This window comes from Salvelinus alpinus, chromosome 12 (assembly GCF_045679555.1).
Source record: "Salvelinus alpinus chromosome 12, SLU_Salpinus.1, whole genome shotgun sequence".
Lineage (NCBI taxonomy): Eukaryota > Metazoa > Chordata > Actinopteri > Salmoniformes > Salmonidae > Salvelinus > Salvelinus alpinus.
The window spans coordinates 19,261,871-19,279,857 of record NC_092097.1 but is presented as its reverse complement, the minus strand read 5'-3'; the positions used below and the strand labels follow the sequence as shown (position 1 = coordinate 19,279,857).

At 44.9% G+C, this 17,987-nt stretch overlaps 1 protein-coding gene across 7 annotated transcripts in view; it reads right to left on the bottom strand.

Moving 5' to 3' along the window:
- Positions 1–221: 221 nt before the first annotated feature.
- LOC139535652 (calcium-dependent secretion activator 1) overlaps positions 222–17,987 on the bottom strand; it is a 192,408-nt gene continuing 174,642 nt past the window's right edge. For all 7 annotated transcript variants that reach the window (XM_071335273.1, XM_071335275.1, XM_071335276.1 and 4 more), the window contains 2 exons: positions 13,923–14,027; positions 222–1,508 (listed from right to left, as the gene is read on the bottom strand). In XM_071335273.1, coding sequence (XP_071191374.1) covers positions 1,335–1,508; positions 13,923–14,027 — 279 coding nt within the window. In that variant the 3' untranslated portion in view covers positions 222–1,334. The remainder of the gene's footprint in view (positions 1,509–13,922; positions 14,028–17,987) is intronic.

Genomic DNA, 17,987 nt, shown 5'->3' with positions numbered 1-17,987 from the left:
TTTCTTCCTGACAGCTTGAAATGGGCATTGTCTAAATGACTCCCCAACCAAAAACACATACTGTATCTACGTTTAGATGTCTTAATTAAGCAACACATCTATAGTTATTTCTGGTAGTTTATCAATGTTAGCTGGCTAACTAATTGAACCTACTTTCTAGTATACCCATCAGGACTGTACAACACAACAACAATAACAATTACATGAATAAAAAAGCAGTATGTTTGTACAGATACTTTTATTTTCACTTTGTGGGCCACAGATCTATAAGCTCCCATAAGGCAGAAGCAAAATGACTCCACCAGTAACTTTACACTGAGACCATCACACTTTTGGAGAGAAGAGGATAACTGGGACATGCAGTAACTGCACACAGGGCAATGTACAGTATGTGTATATACAAAACAACATCAGCGGCAGAGAAAATACTGGCAGACACAATAAAGATATAAAAGTGTGGAAACACGTAATCACCTGGAATGGCGGAAGTATAGGGGACACAGAAGAAAGTCTCTTTTCCCTTTGTGATTGAATATTTTTGTGCTAATTGCTATTATAACTAAAATATAACATATTTTTAAAAAACATTATGTTTTAAAAAACATAAATTATCAATAAATACATCAACAAGATATAACAATGAAACAATTAAAATATTGCATTTCTAAAACAACTCATAATTTAAAAAAAAATGTGGCTAAATGTTTTGCCAGTGAGGGAAAATGTTGTAGTATTGAGTATTGAATTGAGTCAACAAAGTAAATTCTACATTGATGTTAAGAGAGGAGAGAGAATGGATAGCTACTTTTTATAATGTATTGTAATCTAGCTACAAACAGGTTGCCTGGCTGTCTGTAGTTTGGTTCCCTTTAGGCTGTAGACATACGCTCTGAGATGAATGAGAACAATAGGTGATCTTACTCTCCTCCTCACAATGATGTACCATTACTGTATTCACAGTACGTTAACAAAGCGCCTCAACAGGTTTGCATTCAACAGGTACACACCAAGCATTATCCCTAATCATGGTACTCAACATCGCATACATGGTTCTCCATATTGCTTAGGAACATTCAAGAGTGAATGCTAGGCAAATGCTAACTTTTTTTGTAAAACACCTATACTTTTTAGTTCAACACATAAATATATATATTTTATAATTATAATGACTAATATAATTATAATTTATGTATTCAGTTACTAATTTGTATTGTTGTTCCTTTGTGGGTATTTCTATCTATCTGACAGTGAAAAATAATAACCCTATAAGATTGGTCCAGTGGTTAACAAAGTTGATACATGCATTGATTTGCAGGCTCCATCCGGTGGTTGATCTAGTCATCATCGTCGTCTTCATCACTGTCCTTCATAGATATGCCCGACATCCCTCCTTCCCTCACCGACGCCGTGGCCTCCTCCAGGGTCAGTCTGTTCCGCACCGTGTCATACATCTTACTGTTTAGTGTGGAGTCCAGGACGCCCTGCAGCCGGAAGTCACGGTACTTTTTCTGGAACAAGAGAGTAGAGAGGGTCAAGGTTGGGACTAGCACACAGACAAAACATTCTCAGTCAGTTGCTAAGGCAAGAGAGGACATGAAGCCAGGAATGCACTGCAATGTTTGGGTGAATCTCGACTGTTTAGAGTGGCCTCCTCTCCTTGTCTCCTTTCCTCTATCTTAATCATTAAATCATTTAATTAGTGACAACAATTTCCCAGGCATCACAATGCTTTCACCTAGCATGTGTTTTTTAGATCAGGAAAAATGTAGGAGTGGACAAGAGGACACTTAAGAGGACACTTAATGGTTCACAATATTTGACACATTTAGCAAATTATCCACGTGTAGCATTTTCCTCAAAGAGCCATCCCCACAAACAGGGGTTGTGGGGAAGTCCCATGTCTTAAGGACATTCAGCAACGTTCCCATTAGGTCCCTTAAAGCGGTTTTGGAGAGACGTTATCCACGGGACATTCAATGACGACAAGGAGACATTTCATGATGGTCAAGGAGAAGTCCCATGATGCTCCCAGGGGAACGTTCTCTGGGGGACCTTTGTGTAGTACCCTTTAAGTTCCCAGGACTTCAATGAGGACCATGTCAAGACCTTTTTAGGCCATTCTCAGGACTTTCATTTGATGTAGATGGTCCAAAGGGAACGTTCTCTGAGGGACCTTTGTGTAGTTCCCTGTAAGTTCCTAGGATGTCACTGAGAACCATGTCACAACCTTTTAAGGACAATCTCAGGACTATAATTTTACTAGTCCTTAGGACGTCGCATGACAGTCCCAAGGAAACGCTCTCTGAAGTACCTTTGTCTAGTTCCCTGGACGTCACTGAGGACCATGTCAGGACCATGTTAGAACCATTTTAGGACATTCTTGGGACGTTGTGTTTTTTTGTCACATGATGGTCCCAGGTCTCCGAAACCATTATAAGTAAAGTAATTAAATGGTATGGGGGTTTTAAGGTAAGTGGTACGCTGTTCAGCTAAAATAGTGTAAAAATCTTTAATTAACAACAATATGATTACATTTGACATGATCACTTATTCCTGACAAAATGACCCCACCTGGGATTTGAACTCAGAACCTCTAGATTTGGGGTATGCTGATGGTAACGTCAAATTATTATAATTATTAAACGTAACGACTGGGTCAAAACATGAGAAAATAACTAACGACCAGCCGCTTGGGTGGCAACTTCATAATGCAAAAACAAATTTACTTGTTTTTTACTTAACCTTTAATTAATTAGGCAAGTCAGTTAAGATCAATTTCTTATTTACAATGACGGCCTTCCCTGGCCAAACCCTAACGACGCTGGGCCAATTGTGCACCGCCCTATGGGACTCCTAATCACGGCCGGTTGTGATACAGCCTGGAATTGAACCAGGGTCAGTAACACTGCGATCCTCTAACACTGAGATGCAGTGCCTTAGACTGATGCGCCACTCGGTAGCCCCAGTAGCCATGACTCATTAAAATAATATTTAATATGCAGAAATGTCATTCATATTTTTATAAATATGTTGGCAACCGTTTTATTCGCCTTGGGCCTCAGAACAGCCCTGTGAGGGAGTTGTCACATGATAATTCCTGGGTAATCAGGCATTATTGCTTAAATAATGCACGCTCTAGAATGCCCTTCAAGCCAATCAGAAACGAGTATTCAACAATGCCATGGTATAATTACCTATAATATACAGTGGCAAGAAAAAGTATGTGAATCCTTTGGAATTACCTGGATTTCTGCATAAATTAGTCATACAATTTGATCTGAACTTCATCTTAGTCACAACAGTAGACAAACACAGTGTGATTAAACTAATAACACACAAATCATTTTATTTTTCTTGTCTATATTGTATACATCATTTAAACATTCACAGTGTAGGGTGGAAAAAGTATGTGAACCTCTAGGCTAATGACTTCTCCAAAAGCTAATTGGACTCAGGAGTCAGCTAACCTGGAATCCAAACCAATGAGATGAGATTGTAGATGTTGGTTAAAGCTGCCCTGTCCTATAAAAAACACTCACTAAATGTACGTTTTGTATTCACAAGAAGTATTGCCTGATGTGAACCATGCCTCGAACAAATGAGATCTCAGAAGACCTAAGATTAAGAATTGTTGACTTGCAAAAAGCTGGAAAGGGTTACAAAAGTATCTCTAAAAGCCGTGATGTTCACCAGTCCACAGTAGGACAAATTGTCTATAAAAGGAGAAAGTTCAGCACTGTTGCTACTCTCCATAGGAGTGGCCGTCCTGCAAAGATAACTGCAAGAGCACAGCGCAGAATGCTCAATGAGGTTAATTAAGAAGAATCCTAGAGTGTCAGCTAAAGACTTACAGAAATCTCTGGAACATGCTAAAATCTCTGTCTATGATACGTAAAACACTAAACAAGAACGGTGTTCATGGGAGGACACCACGGAAGAAGCCACTGCTGTCCAAAAAAAACCTTGCTGCACGTCTGAAGTTCGCAAAAGACCACCTGGATTTTCCACAGCACTTCTGGCAAAATATTCTGTGGACAGATTAAACTAAAGTTGAGTTGTTTGGAAGGAACACACAACACTATGTGTGGAGAAAAAAAAGGCACAGCACACCAACATCAAAACCTCATCCTAACTGTAAAGTATGGTGGAGGGAGCATCATGGTTTGGGGCTGCTTTGCTGCCTCAGGCAGTGTTGCCAACTCATTTTCAGAGGAAGTTGCTAGCGGCAGGTTGATTTGTTGCTAAAAGTTGCTAAATGAGGTTGTGATGTCATTGCGTGATGACGTCATTACGTAATAATGTAAAACTGCGTCATTATGTAGAATACACAATGACGTTACTCAAATTGACTGGCCATCTTGGCGAAAAATATGATTTGACATTTGTTAGTTTAGATTTGTTTGTTTATTATCACATATTTTTATTTGTAAAAGTAACTTAAACACTTAAATATACTTAAATATGATCAGATATTTTTATTTTTAAACACAACACATAGAATTTTTGAACAATTACACACTACACATTATTGAACAATTACATTTGATTTACTTTATTTTCAACTAGTAAACCTACAAAATTTTGAACAATTATAGTTTTAAGCAGTGTATTGGTAGTTACCTAACTGATCAACAATTATAGGTACAAGCTAATAACAAGGTATACAGTTGAAGTCGAAAGTTTACATACACTTAGGTTGGAGTCATTAAAACTCATTTTTCAACCACTCCACAAATTTCTTGTTAACAGACTATAGTTTTGGCAAGTCGGTTAGGACATCTACTTTGTGCATGACACAAGAAATTTTTCCAACCATTGTTTACAGACAGATTATTTCACTGTATCACAATTTCAGTGGGTCAGAAGTCTACATACACTAAGTTGACTGTGCCTGTAAACAGCTTGGAAAATTCCTTTAGAAGCTTCTGAAAGGCTAATTGACATAATTTGAGTCAATTGGAGGTGTACCTGTGGATGTATTTCAAGGCCTACCTTCAAACTCAGTGCCTCTTTGCTTGACATCATGGGAAAATCAAAAGAAATCAGCCAAGACCTCTGAAAAAAATTGTACACCTCCACAAGTCTGGTTCATCCTTGGGAGCAATTTCCAAATGCCCGAAGGTACCACCTTCATCTGTACAAACAATAGTATGCAAGTATAAACACCATGGGACCACACAGCCGTCACACCTCTCAGGAAGGAGACGCGTTCTGTCTCCTAGAGATGAACATACTTTGGTGCGAAAAGTGCAAATCAATCCCAGAACAGCAAACAAAGGACCTTGTAACGGCTGTCAATGTCGTTCTCCTCCTCAGACGAGGAGGAGCATGGATCGGACCAAGATGCGGAGTAGGAGGTATTCATGATTTTAATGACAAACCAACAAACACTAACAAATTAACAAAACAACAAACGTGACTAACCTGCAACAGTCCTGTGTGGCCCAAACGCTAACACAGGAAACAAACACCCACAAAACACCAGTGAAACCCTGGCTGCCTTAGTATGACTCTCAATCAGAGACAAACGATACACACCTGTCTCTAATTGAGAATCATACCAGGCCGAACACAAAACCCAACATAGAAATAGAAAACATAGACTGCCCACCCAACACTCACGCCCTGACCAATAAAGACATACAAAACAAGAGAAAACAGGTCAGGAACGTGACATAACCCCCCCCTTAAGGTGCGAACTCCGGGCGCACCAGCACAAAGTCTAGGGGAGGGTCTGGGTGGGCATCTGACCACGGTGGTGGCTCAGGCTCTGGGCGAGGTCCCCACCCCACCATAGTCACTCCCCGCTTCCGTATCCCCCTCCCAATGACCACCCTCCAACTCAACCCACCTAAATGAAGGGCCAGCACCGGGATAAGGGGCAGCAGCTCCGGGATAAGGGGCAGCAGCTCCGGGATAAGGGGCAGCAGCTCCGGGATAAGGGGCAGCAGCTCCGGGATAAGGGGCAGCAGCTCCGGGATAAGGGGCAGCAGCTCCGGACCGCTCCGGACTGAGTGGCAGCTCCGGACTGAGTGGCAGCTCATGACTGTAGGGCAGCTCACGACTGGAGGGCAGCTCACGACTGGAGGGCAGCTCACGACTGGAGGGCAGCTCACGACTGGAGGGCAGCTCACGACTGGAGGGCAGCTCACGACCGTAGGGCAGCTCCTGACTGGCTGGCGTCTCTGGCAGCTCCTGACTGGCTGGCGTCTCTGGCAGCTCCTGACTGGCTGGCGTCTCTGGCAGCTCCTGACTGGCTGGCGTCTCTGGCAGCTCCTGACTGGCTGGCGTCTCTGGCAGCTCCTGACTGGCTGGCGTCTCTGGCAGCTCCTGACTGGCTGGCGTCTCTGGCAGCTCCTGACTGGCTGGCGGCTCTGGCAGCTCCTGACTGACGGACGGCTCTAGCGGCTCCTGACTGACGGACGGCTCTAACGGCTCGGGACAGACGGGCGGCTCTAATGGCTCGTGGCAGACGGATGGCTCAGATGGCGCTTGGCAGACGGATGGCTCAGACGGCGTTGGGCAGACAGATGGCTCAGACGGCGTTGGGCAGACAGATGGCTCAGACGGCGTTGGGCAGACAGATGGCTCAGACGGCGTTGGGCAGACAGATGGCTCAGACGGCGTTGGGCAGACAGATGGCTCAGACGGCGTTGGGCAGACAGATGGCTCAGACGGCGTTGGGCAGACGGATGGCTCAGACGGCGTTGGGCAGACGGATGGCTCAGACGGCGTTGGGCAGACGGATGGCTCAGACGGCGTTGGGCAGACGGATGGCTCAGACGGCGTTGGGCAGACGGATGGCTCAGACGGCGCTGGGCAGACAGATGGCTCAGACGGCGTTGGGCAGCCGGGCAGTTCAGGCACCGCTGGGCAGACGGGCAGTTCAGGCACCGCTGGGCAGACGGCAGACTCTGGCCGGCTGAGACGCACAATAGGCCTGATGCGTGGTGCCGGAACTGGAGGTACCGGGCTGAGGGCACGCACCTCAGGGCGAGTGCGGGGAGGAGGAACAGGGCTCTGGAGATGCACTGGAAGCCTGGTGCGTGGTGTAGGCACTGGTGGTACTGGGCTGGGGCGGGAAGGTGGCGCCGGATATGCCGGACCGTGAAGGAGGACACGCGCTCTTGAGCACCGAGCCTCTCCAACCTTACCAGGTTGAATGGTCCCCGTAGCCCTGCCAGTGCGGCGAGGTGGAATAGCCCGCACTGGGCTATGCAGGCGAACCGGGGACACCACCTGTAAGGCTGGTGCCATGTACGCCGGCCCGAGGAGACGTACTGGAGGCCAGATACGTTGGGCCGGCTTCATGACATCCGGCTCGATGCCCAACCTAGCCCTCCCAGTGCGGCAAGGTGGAATAGCCCGCACTGGGCTAAGCACGCGTACTGGGGACACCGTGCGCTTTACCGCATAACACGGTGTCTGACCAGTACGACGCCCTCTCACTCCACGGTAAGCCCGGGGAGTTGGCTCAGGTAACCAACCCGGCTTCGCCACACTCCCCTTTAGCCCCCCCCCAAGACATTTTTGGGTGAGCCTCTCGGGCTTCCAGCCTCTCTTACGTGCTGCCTCCTCATACCAGCGCTCCTGGGCTGTGGCTGCCTCCTTCTCCTCCCGAGAGCGGCGATTCTCTCCCACCTTAGCCCAGGGTCCTTCTCCGTTGAGTATTTGCTCCCATGTCCATTCCTCTTCTCTCCATTGCTTTTGTTCTTGCCGTCCTTCTCCAATCCGCTTGGTCCTGGTTTGGTGGGTGTTTCTGTAACGGCTGTCAATGTCGTTCTCCTCCTCAGACGAGGAGGAGCATGGATCGGACCAAGATGCGGAGTAGGAGGTATTCATGATTTTAATGACAAACCAACAAACACTAACAAATTAACAAAACAACAAACGTGACTAACCTGCAACAGTCCTGTGTGGCCCAAACGCTAACACAGGAAACAAACACCCACAAAACACCAGTGAAACCCTGGCTGCCTTAGTATGACTCTCAATCAGAGACAAACGATACACACCTGTCTCTAATTGAGAATCATACCAGGCCGAACACAAAACCCAACATAGAAATAGAAAACATAGACTGCCCACCCAACACTCACGCCCTGACCAATAAAGACATACAAAACAAGAGAAAACAGGTCAGGAACGTGACAGACCTTGTGAAGATGCTGGAGGAAACAGGTACAAAAGTATCTATATCCACAGTAAAATGACTCCTATATCGGTATAATCTGAAAGGCTGCTCAGCAAGGAAGAAGCCACTGCCCCAAAACCGCCATAAAAAAGCCAGACTACAGTTTGTAACTGCACATGGGGACAAAGATCGTACTTTTTGGAGAAATGTCCTCTGGTCTGATGAAACAAAAATAGAACTGTTTGGCCATAATGACCATCGTTACGTTTGGAGGAAAAAGGGGGACGCTTGCAAGCCAAAGAACACCATCCCAACCGTGAAGCACGGTGGTGGCAGCATCACATTGTGGGGGTGCTTTGCTGCAGGAGGGGCTGGTGCACTTCACAAAATAGATGGCATCATGAGGAATTGAAAATTATGTGGATATATTGAAGCAACATCTCAAGATATCAGTCAGGAAGTTAAAGCTTGGTCGTAAATGGGTCTTCCAAATGGACAATGGCCCCAAGCATACTTCCAAAGTTGCGGCAAAATGGCTTAAGGACAACAAAGTCAAGGTATTGGTGTGGCCATCACAAAGCCCTGACCTCAATCCTATAGAAAATATGTGGGCAGAACTGAAAAAGTGTGTGCGAGCAAGGAGGCATACAAACCTAACTCAGTTACACCAGCTCTGTCAGAAGAAATGGGCCAAAATTCACTCAACTTATTGTGGGTAGCTTGTGGAAGGCTACCCGAAACGTTTGACCCAAGTTAAACAATTTAAAGGCAATACTACCAAATACTAATTGAGTGTATGTAAACTTCTGACCCACTGGGAATGTGATGAAAGAAATAAAAGCTGAAATAAATCATTCTCTCTACTATTATTCAGGACATTTCACATTCTTAAAATAAAGTGGTGATCTTAACTGACCTAAGACAGGGACTTTTTACTCAGATTAAATGTCAGGTATTGTGAAAAACAGAGTTTAAATGTATTTGGCTAAGGTGTATGTAAATTTCCGACTTCAACTGTATATGCTATCCTATTGAACAAGCAACTTAACTCAAATAATGATGTGTGCGCTAGGCATCCAGCTCTCTCCAGGTTGTTGTGCTGCTTGGCTGGATAGCTGCTTACTGGTTTCCTCCAGATATTGCCACTGTTCTCGCTCACACTGCAGTGCACTGCCACCATCAGCTGTGTGTCTCCGCCAGTTCCAGAAAGTCCACTCCTTGCAAACGTACTGTAAATATGATGAATCATAGATTGGCAAGGAAATCCACTTCATCTTCACTGTCCAACTTCATTGTCACGGAGCTGGAACCAGCAGAAGAGGATGGAGTGGCCTTAAAGCTGTATGCCGCTATGGTGCCAAACTGCTGCAGAACTTCACCTGGGAGTTTATGCTGGTAACAGGTATCACCAGCCAGCTTCAGTCCATACCGCACCAGGAGTATGGAGTTGAGAGTGTGCAGTGACATTATATTTCTTAACTTTGACTTGACCACACTCATTTGGCTGAATAGCCGTTCAACCTCCGCATTTGAGTGTGGCAAAGAGAGGGCAGCGAGTGCAGCTTTGCACAGTTCTTCAAATGGATTTGACCCGGAAGAGTACGTGTAATTATTCACTTCACTCCAAAATTCTAATGTATTTTCAGTTGAGTCCCACCTAAACAGATGGATGTTTCTCCAATTTTATCAATTGTTTGGGGCTGGTATCCCAGTAGCTCAGCTCCTTTAATCATTTCGGTGGTACCTTTATTGTGCTTTAGCGTTTCCTTAAAACTGAACAAGGCCATGTTTCGCAAGGCTTCTAGGTTGTCTGGGAGCCTTGCTTGCAGCTCCTTGCTTAAAGCAAAAATATAGTTGATGCACCGTCTCCGAATTTCCTTTTTGTCCTCTTGCGCAAGACTGAGTTGGTACACCATGCTCTCGAAATGGTACCCAAGGAATGGTGATGGACTGAGATGTCCATCAATGGCATCCTTCAGGACATACATTTTTGCCATAGGGTTGACTACTCTGCTGCAAATTGATGTTAAGAGGTGTACCAGATTGTCCAAAAGCTTGACAGGATCTGTTTGCTCCTCCCTCAAATGACTTCGGCACGTCGGCACGTCGGACAGGATTAATTACAAGATTGTCAGGTCTTGTCCATGTACATGGCGTGGAGCACAACCACCATGTAGCAATGCTCACTGGCCTTGGTCAACTCAAAGTGGAGTTTAATTTCTTTCCACTGGCTCAATATACGAGTTACCGCAGGCTCAATTGATAACCAACGTGTGGCACACACTTTGGTGATCTGCAGGGGTTTCTGGCCACAATTAATGGTGGCACACACTGCTTTGTACGCCTCGCACCGTTTTGGGGAAATCGAAAACCAGTTGTAGGTTTCCCTGATTAAGTACTCAACACTTCTAGGGATGGTTTCTTTGGATGCTGCACTGACAGCCAATTGCAAAGAATGGCACACACAGGGGATGAGTAGCAAATTGGGCAATGCACATTCTTCCTTTAAAATCTTTCGCACCCTGTTGTGCACCCCAGTCATCACGGACGCATTATCAGTGCCAATACCCTGAAGTTACACTTCTCAAGAAACTCAACTACCGCCTTTGGTATTGATCTGGCATCGCCCCTCCAATTCAACCAGCCCGAGAAATGTGGACATAACGGTTCTTTTTTTAGCACTGAAATACCGAATCACCACACCCAGGTATTTCGAGACACTGACATCAGTGGACTCATCCAAAAGGAGACTGAACTTCTCATCCCCCACATCTGATGTTACCCTTTTGAGAAAATAAGGAGCCAGTACTCCCCTAATAATTTCTGTGCACTTGGAAGTTTGTTGCTGCCACAGAATCTGAAAAGGCAGCTTTGCAAGCCATACCTAAATGGTCGCATGCTAGCAGCGAACAATGCACCGCAAATGCCATTGCCATAGTAGCTTCTGCGCTTTTGCAGTTATCCACTTTCTTAACCAACTGTGGTAATGTAGACTGCGTTGCGGGGTTGTACGGTTTTGATTTATTTATATGCTTTGCTGTAGCACAATGTTTTTTGATGTCATACATTTTTGCAAGCATATCTGATTTGCAGTACGTACTGTATACCCGACAATCATCCCCAATTACTGGCTTCAGCCACCCTTTAAATTCAGGTACAGACTCCCACTCTTTTCTGTACTTCTGGCTGTACAATTTTGAATGAAACATGTTGAGTGATGTTGTAAGTTCTATTCAAGATCAAACATTCGTGAGCAACTATATTCATTGGGTTTGGCTCGTCGAACCCGTACTACTGCTGCTGCAGTCAGCTAACAATGATTTGCAATTTGCTGAAATTGCAGCTGGCCTTCTGTTGCCTGTGCACGAGCTGAGCGCCTGCTGCTGACATCACTCACAATGCACTTTTGCAGCCAGGCACGTGTGTTGTGACTGAGTGTGTGACAGAGAAAATCGTTTTCATTTAGAGGGGAAATGTGTGCATTTTAGCGTTTGAGTCACTTTTAAAAGTTGCTAAAAGTTTCAAATACATTTTTTTAAGTAGCTAAAGTTGTTGCTAGGTGCTGTTTGAAAAACAGTTGCCAGGGTAGTCTGAAAAGTTGCTAAATCTAGCAACAAAATTGCAAAATTGCACTGTCCTCAGGGCCTGGACAGCTTGTGTTGCGTTATTGTATTAGGAGGTAGGTGAAGGAGTCAAGCGCAGGAGAGCAGAGATGTCCAAGATGCGTCTTTTAATAGGCAAGTCCACAACAAAATAGGGTCAGGTACAATACCAATAAAACGCCCATGACAAAAGAGAACACAGTTACTCACGGAAGGAGGAAAAAACAACGCTCCTTAAACCTATACACAATCGGTATATAGGCACAACCTCAACGAGCAACATGAAACGAATAATTCCGCACAAACCTAAGCAGGCAACAGGGGTAATTATACACAGAAATTAAAGCAAATGAAACCAGGTGTGAAAGAACCAAAGACAAAACAAACGGAAAAGGAAAAATGGATCGGTGATGGCTAGTAGGCCGGCGACGCCGACCGCCAAGCACCGCCCGAACAGGGAGAGGAAACACCTTCGGTGGAAGTTGTGACAGCTTGCTATCATCGACGGAAAAATGTATTCCCAAGTTTATCAAGACATTTTGCAGGAGAATATAAAGCTATCTGTCCGCCAATTGAAGCTCAACAGAAGTTGGGTGATGCAACAGGACAACGACCCAAAACACCAGAAGTAAATCAACAATAGAATGGCTTCAACAGAAGAAAATACGCCTTCTGGAGTGGCCCAGTCAGAGTCCTGACCTCAACCCGATTTAAAATGCTATGGCATGACCTCGAGAGCGGTTCACACGAGACATTCTAAGAATATTGCTGAACTGAAACAGTTTTGTAAAGATGAATGGTCCAAAATTCCTCCTGACCATTGTGCAGGTCTGATCCGCAACTACAGAAAACATTTGGCTGAGTGTATTGCTGCCAAAGGAGGGTCAACCAGTTATTAAATCCAAGGGTTCACATACTTTTCCAACCCTGTACTGTGAATATTTACACGGTGTGTTCAATACAGACATGAAAACGTATAATTGTTTGTGTGTTATTAGCTTAAGCAGACTGTGTTTGTCTATTGTTGTGACTTAGATGAAGATCAGATAAAATGTTATGACTAATTTATTCCAAAGGGTTCACATACTTTTTCTTGCCACTGTATAATAACATCTGCACTGTTATTTTAGTTATTAGTTAATCTGACTATTCTCACATCATTGATTTAATTAACTTATTTTAGCTATTTGAGTTAGTTTTTTCCCCATATTGTTGTTTAATGTTGGTGGGGCATATTTTAATGTTACTCCGGAATCACTATAATAAATATAATAGTTGTTTTGTGTATTTTTAACAGAGCTGAGATTTACTTTGAAGTGAAAAGTGTAGGAATACAGGTGAACTCAGTCATTGACATTAACTTGGTGTCGTAGTAGGAAGATCGGAATGCAATGTAATCATGTATGCCGAAGTGTATCCAATATGTACGTTGAAAACACTATGTTAAAAGCACCTTTTGTGTGGGTGTCCCTAACATTGCCAAAAGACAAAGAGCTGTGAATGGATAAGTGATTCACCAATCAGGGCTCTTGATGGGCTTGGCAACAGTAACGAGGAGTGAGGTGTAATGAAACTAGGGTCCGGTTGCTCTGGATAGAGAGTTACATTTTGCGTGGGCGGGACGTTTCTTTGCGCCCATCAGGAACACGCAGTGTACTAGACAAAAACCTCATGGGGACCATTACACAACGTCCTGATGACTTTAGGCTACAATTTCCTGACGTTCCGGGGACATCCTATTGACCCATTTTTGTACTAAATCATCTGGCACTGACACTATATGTCACGTGAGGACAGATCCCTTGCATATACAGGCCTCATCAGTCACTACTGCATGTATAGGGAGACAGTCTCTCTGAGAGAACAGAAATAAATGTGTGACATGACGTTATGCTGGTAAGACTTGTTACTGTTCACACTGCACCAACATCACGCTGAAATATTAACACAGGACAGAGAAACAATGGTTGTCAGTACTAGGCTTCCTATCAAGCCATGAGAAGGTACAGTAGGTCACAACTCATTCGATATGGGTCACAGATTAAGAGAATATAAACATTTTATTTTTTAAATGAAATTATGTAATTCTACACTATTTGATTGTGAACCTTGATATATTACTTTGAATGAATGACCAATTGGTTTGGGATGCCCTGGAAGAGGCCTGTTGACTGAGCTTGACTTACCTTGACTACTCTGATGAGGATCTTGAGTTGGTAGACATGGAGCTGTAGGTCCATTCGGTCAGTCAGCCACATACCCAGGAGGTTCATGGTGCTGGTATACCATTGCTGCAACACACAAACACAACGGTCTCCAGCAAAACAGACACACAAACACACACGTACACACACAGACAACCAGAATACAGAAAACACAGAGCAGAACCAGCATTTCATAGGAATTTACAATCTCACTCCTTCATGCCCTCTCTTTCTCCTGTCTTCATCCCCCTCTCATTCCCTCTCTGTATTTCTCTCCATCTCAACAACTCCCTCTCTCAGTCTCTTTCACTCACTCATTACCCTCTGACTAACTGACTCCCTCTTGCTGTCTCTCTCTCTCTCTCAGCTGAGGGGTGAGTGAACTGGAAGCACCTCCTCTATAACCGGAGTAGCTAGCTGAGAGACTCCAGATGTTTATCTGTGGGCTGAGTCCTGTTTGAAGTCTAACTGATTGGTAATGATCAGGGCAGGCTGATGCTAATCAGAGTGGACTAGCGCTCAACCGTCAGGCAGAGACAAGAAAGGAGGGGAACATATCTGGGATGACTCTTGAGTTTGTGTTGCTGGAACTTTCACACTGTCAATGAGAGGCCTTCTGCTGTGTCCTTTTTTTACAGTCATGTGCAAAAAAGACTGTCATGAGATATGAGAACAATTTTTTCAGGCCACAAGGCTCCTTCTCTACCAGGGGGCTAGATAAAAAGTAGCTATCAGTATACAGTACTTCATGTTTCAAGTGAACATACCCCAGTAGTGACAACAGTACATACATCATCAGTTCCTTCTCTAGATGACAGTGTAGGGCAGGGATCATCAACTAGATTCAGCCGCGGGTCCATTTATTCTTGAGTGGATGGTCAGGGGGCCGGAACATAATTACAAATCATTTGTAGACTACAAACATTTGACTAAAACATTAACATTTTAAACCTTGCTTACATTTGTATACGATCACATATCTTGCTACTTTGTGTGGATTTTTTTTTATACAGATTTCCAAAATGAAAATCACTTGGAGCTGATTCCCTGACTTGGGGGGCCAAATAAAATCCCCATCGGGCCAAAGTTGGCCTGTGGGCCGCCAGGTGGGGAACCCTGGTGTATAGCTTCTCCCTGGAGTTGTGCTGGGGTAAGTAAGGGTACAACGTAAAGGCCTTCTCTGCGGGATGAATCACTGTGGGAACCTGCTGCATGTGTACCACTGTGGCAGCTTCCTCTCTGCCGCTCTGTGCCTGTGAAGGAATCGCCATGGCAGCAGGGCTGTGATCTCGCCCCTAGCACGACCCCACGCCGAGAGGCCAGGCCTGGTGTGACTGCTCTCACTCTCCTCTTTTCACTCTGCCCTCCATCCATCTCTCCCTGTCAGCCTCTCTTTCTCTCACCTTCATAACCTCTAAATAGGATTATTGTTTCTTTTATTTTTTTACTTTAATTCAAGTAAATGGCAAAAAGCACAGGCATATCCTTTGTTAGTTTAAGATTTTGAAGAAAATAAAGCGAATGCGATCATATAAAGTGATCAATGACATATAACAGCACTTTGAGCCGCAATGCTTTATGCTAGAAACAAGCTGTAAAATATCTGGGAAGAAGCGACACCGATGCATATGAGGATGTCATTGTTTAGTTTCTTTTACATTCAGAGGCTGAGCTACAACCTTCTATAGACAAGGAGACAAAAATTGCACTTTGCTTGGGAAGTAATCTAATTCTGTCACTATCAATTGATTAAACTATTCACTTTCTGTCCAATAGAAGATGTTTAAACCCAGACAGCTTTTAGGGAAGCACTTGTTACCTACACTTGTTGGGTTAAGCCACGGAAGAAGAGTAGCCAGCAGTTAAAGCTTACATTTTTCTGCGTCGGTCGGCCTACTCTGTCTGGGGTGGAAAGGTAGGCCTACTCTGTCTGGGGTGGAAAGGTAGGTCTACTCTGTCTGGGTTGGAAAGGTAGGCCTACTCTGTCTGGGGTGGAAAGGTAGGCCTACTCTGTCTGGGGTGGAAAGGTAGGCCTACTCTGTCTGGGGTGGAAAGGTAGGCCTACTCTGTCTGGGGTGGAAAGGTAGGCCTACTCTGTCTGGGGTGGAAAGGTAGGCCTACTCTGTCTGGGGTGGAAAGGTAGGCCTACTCTGTCTGGGATGGAAAGGTATGCATAACTTTTGAAAGTAACCTATCATGCTAAGATTCCTAATGATGTCTCAGATTGTATTATTTGCAAACAGGGACAGTTTCGTTGCAAACAATCACTGATTTGGCATTGGAGAAATATGATAAGATGAACACATAGGCCTATCTCTCTTTCCACCCCTATTCTTGTCCACGGTGGTCTGTGAACCCACAACCTTCTGGCCCGCAGCCTGTGCGCTATCAAAATTCCTGCGTTGCCATGTAATGCTTAAAGGACAATGAACAGTTTCTAAAACTGCATATCTAAGGCTGTGGTCTGTCCAAGAAGTGAGGGTAAATGGTATCATGTTCTCTACTATCACCTTTATATTCTAATTATTATTTTGGGTATACGGGAGGGTAATTTGTTTTTTTCAAACGTTCAGGGAGGGTTTAGGTCAAATATATTTAGCTGAAGGGAGGGCAATCCATTTTTGATTTCAGGTCCAATCTTTCGTTTTTTTGTGTGTGTGTGAGGTGTGGTGCTCAAGGGAATCTCAGAGAGAGACAGACTCTGATGCCAGGCTTGTGAAATGAACAGTGATGGCACTCTTGCTTTGTTCCACTCTGAACAGACTAACAAACCCTAACAAATCTCTTAGAACAGATGAACACACCCAGGCACTCACTCTTTTTAGGCTCGATTGGGATCAGCAGGAGGCTAGCAATAGCTGACAGCCAAAACACGTGTAATATGGCTCTGAATATATAATGTCATAACCCAACAGGGATCAAATCTGTGACACTGTGACATTCTATCAAGTTCCATCTGATATTAGGGATTGGATAATGAAGGTGGTTTTGGATGGTTGTGTGTCTTTGTGTGTGTGTGTGTGTGTGTGTGTGTGTGTGTGTGTGTGTGTGTGTGTGTGTGTGTGTGTGTGTGTGTGTGTGTGTGTGTGTGCGCCTATGGATAGGGGTTCCACTGCTTCATCACACACATACAAACATCTGCAGGTCCCGAAGAGGGGTGAAGAGCTGGGAGGCAGTGCAACCTCCTGCCCCCTGCAACACCAACCCCCCCACGCCCCTCCACCACCACACACAACACCCCGCCTTGAACCTGGTGTTCACACTCATATATGACATGTTACAGGAAGCCATAACGCCTGGCAGGGGGGCAACCAACAGAATTCAGTGCAAATCTGCATACCCCTCCCCTCGTATCCCAATGCATACACACATAAACACATACACCAGTCCCACTACGCCTTTGCGAGACTAGGACAGAGGACTGGTAAGGGGTCGGCTTAGGCCTTTGTCCTGGACCCCCAAAAAACACAAAAAGCAGGAATGCTGGAGCAGAGGCGGGGGCCCTTCCATGGGGGGTATAGGGGGATTACAAGCAACCTGTGACTCTGCCTCTTTCCGCCCTTGCTGGTGGTGATGTGTGTGTGTGCCTTTGTGTGCGAAGGTCTGTGTGTGTGCATGTGATTGTGTATGTGTCAGTGCTACAGACCAGATTGGATCTGGCCTGATTGAGCTTGGATCTTGTAGTAGGTGTGGTGTGTGTGTGTGTGTGTGTTAGTGCTCCACAGATTGGCCCTGGTTGGTGCAAGGCTGGGGTGTGTAGTAGGTGTCCTGCTGGGACCCAGCTGTGTCTGCAATTAGCGGGAGGCATGGAATGATGATTGTTGCCGCGACGATGCTAATGCAAAGTGACAGGCTTACATTTAAAGGAGAGGGGAGGCCGCTGTGTATCACAGAGACATTACGCACCAATACTTTTCCTTTTTAACTCTCTCACACACGCACGCACGCACACACACACACGCAAGCGTGTGCATTCACTCAAGAACACACACGGCCTCTGCTCTACAAGCTCCTTAAAATAAAAACAAAACAATCCTCAAAAATCCA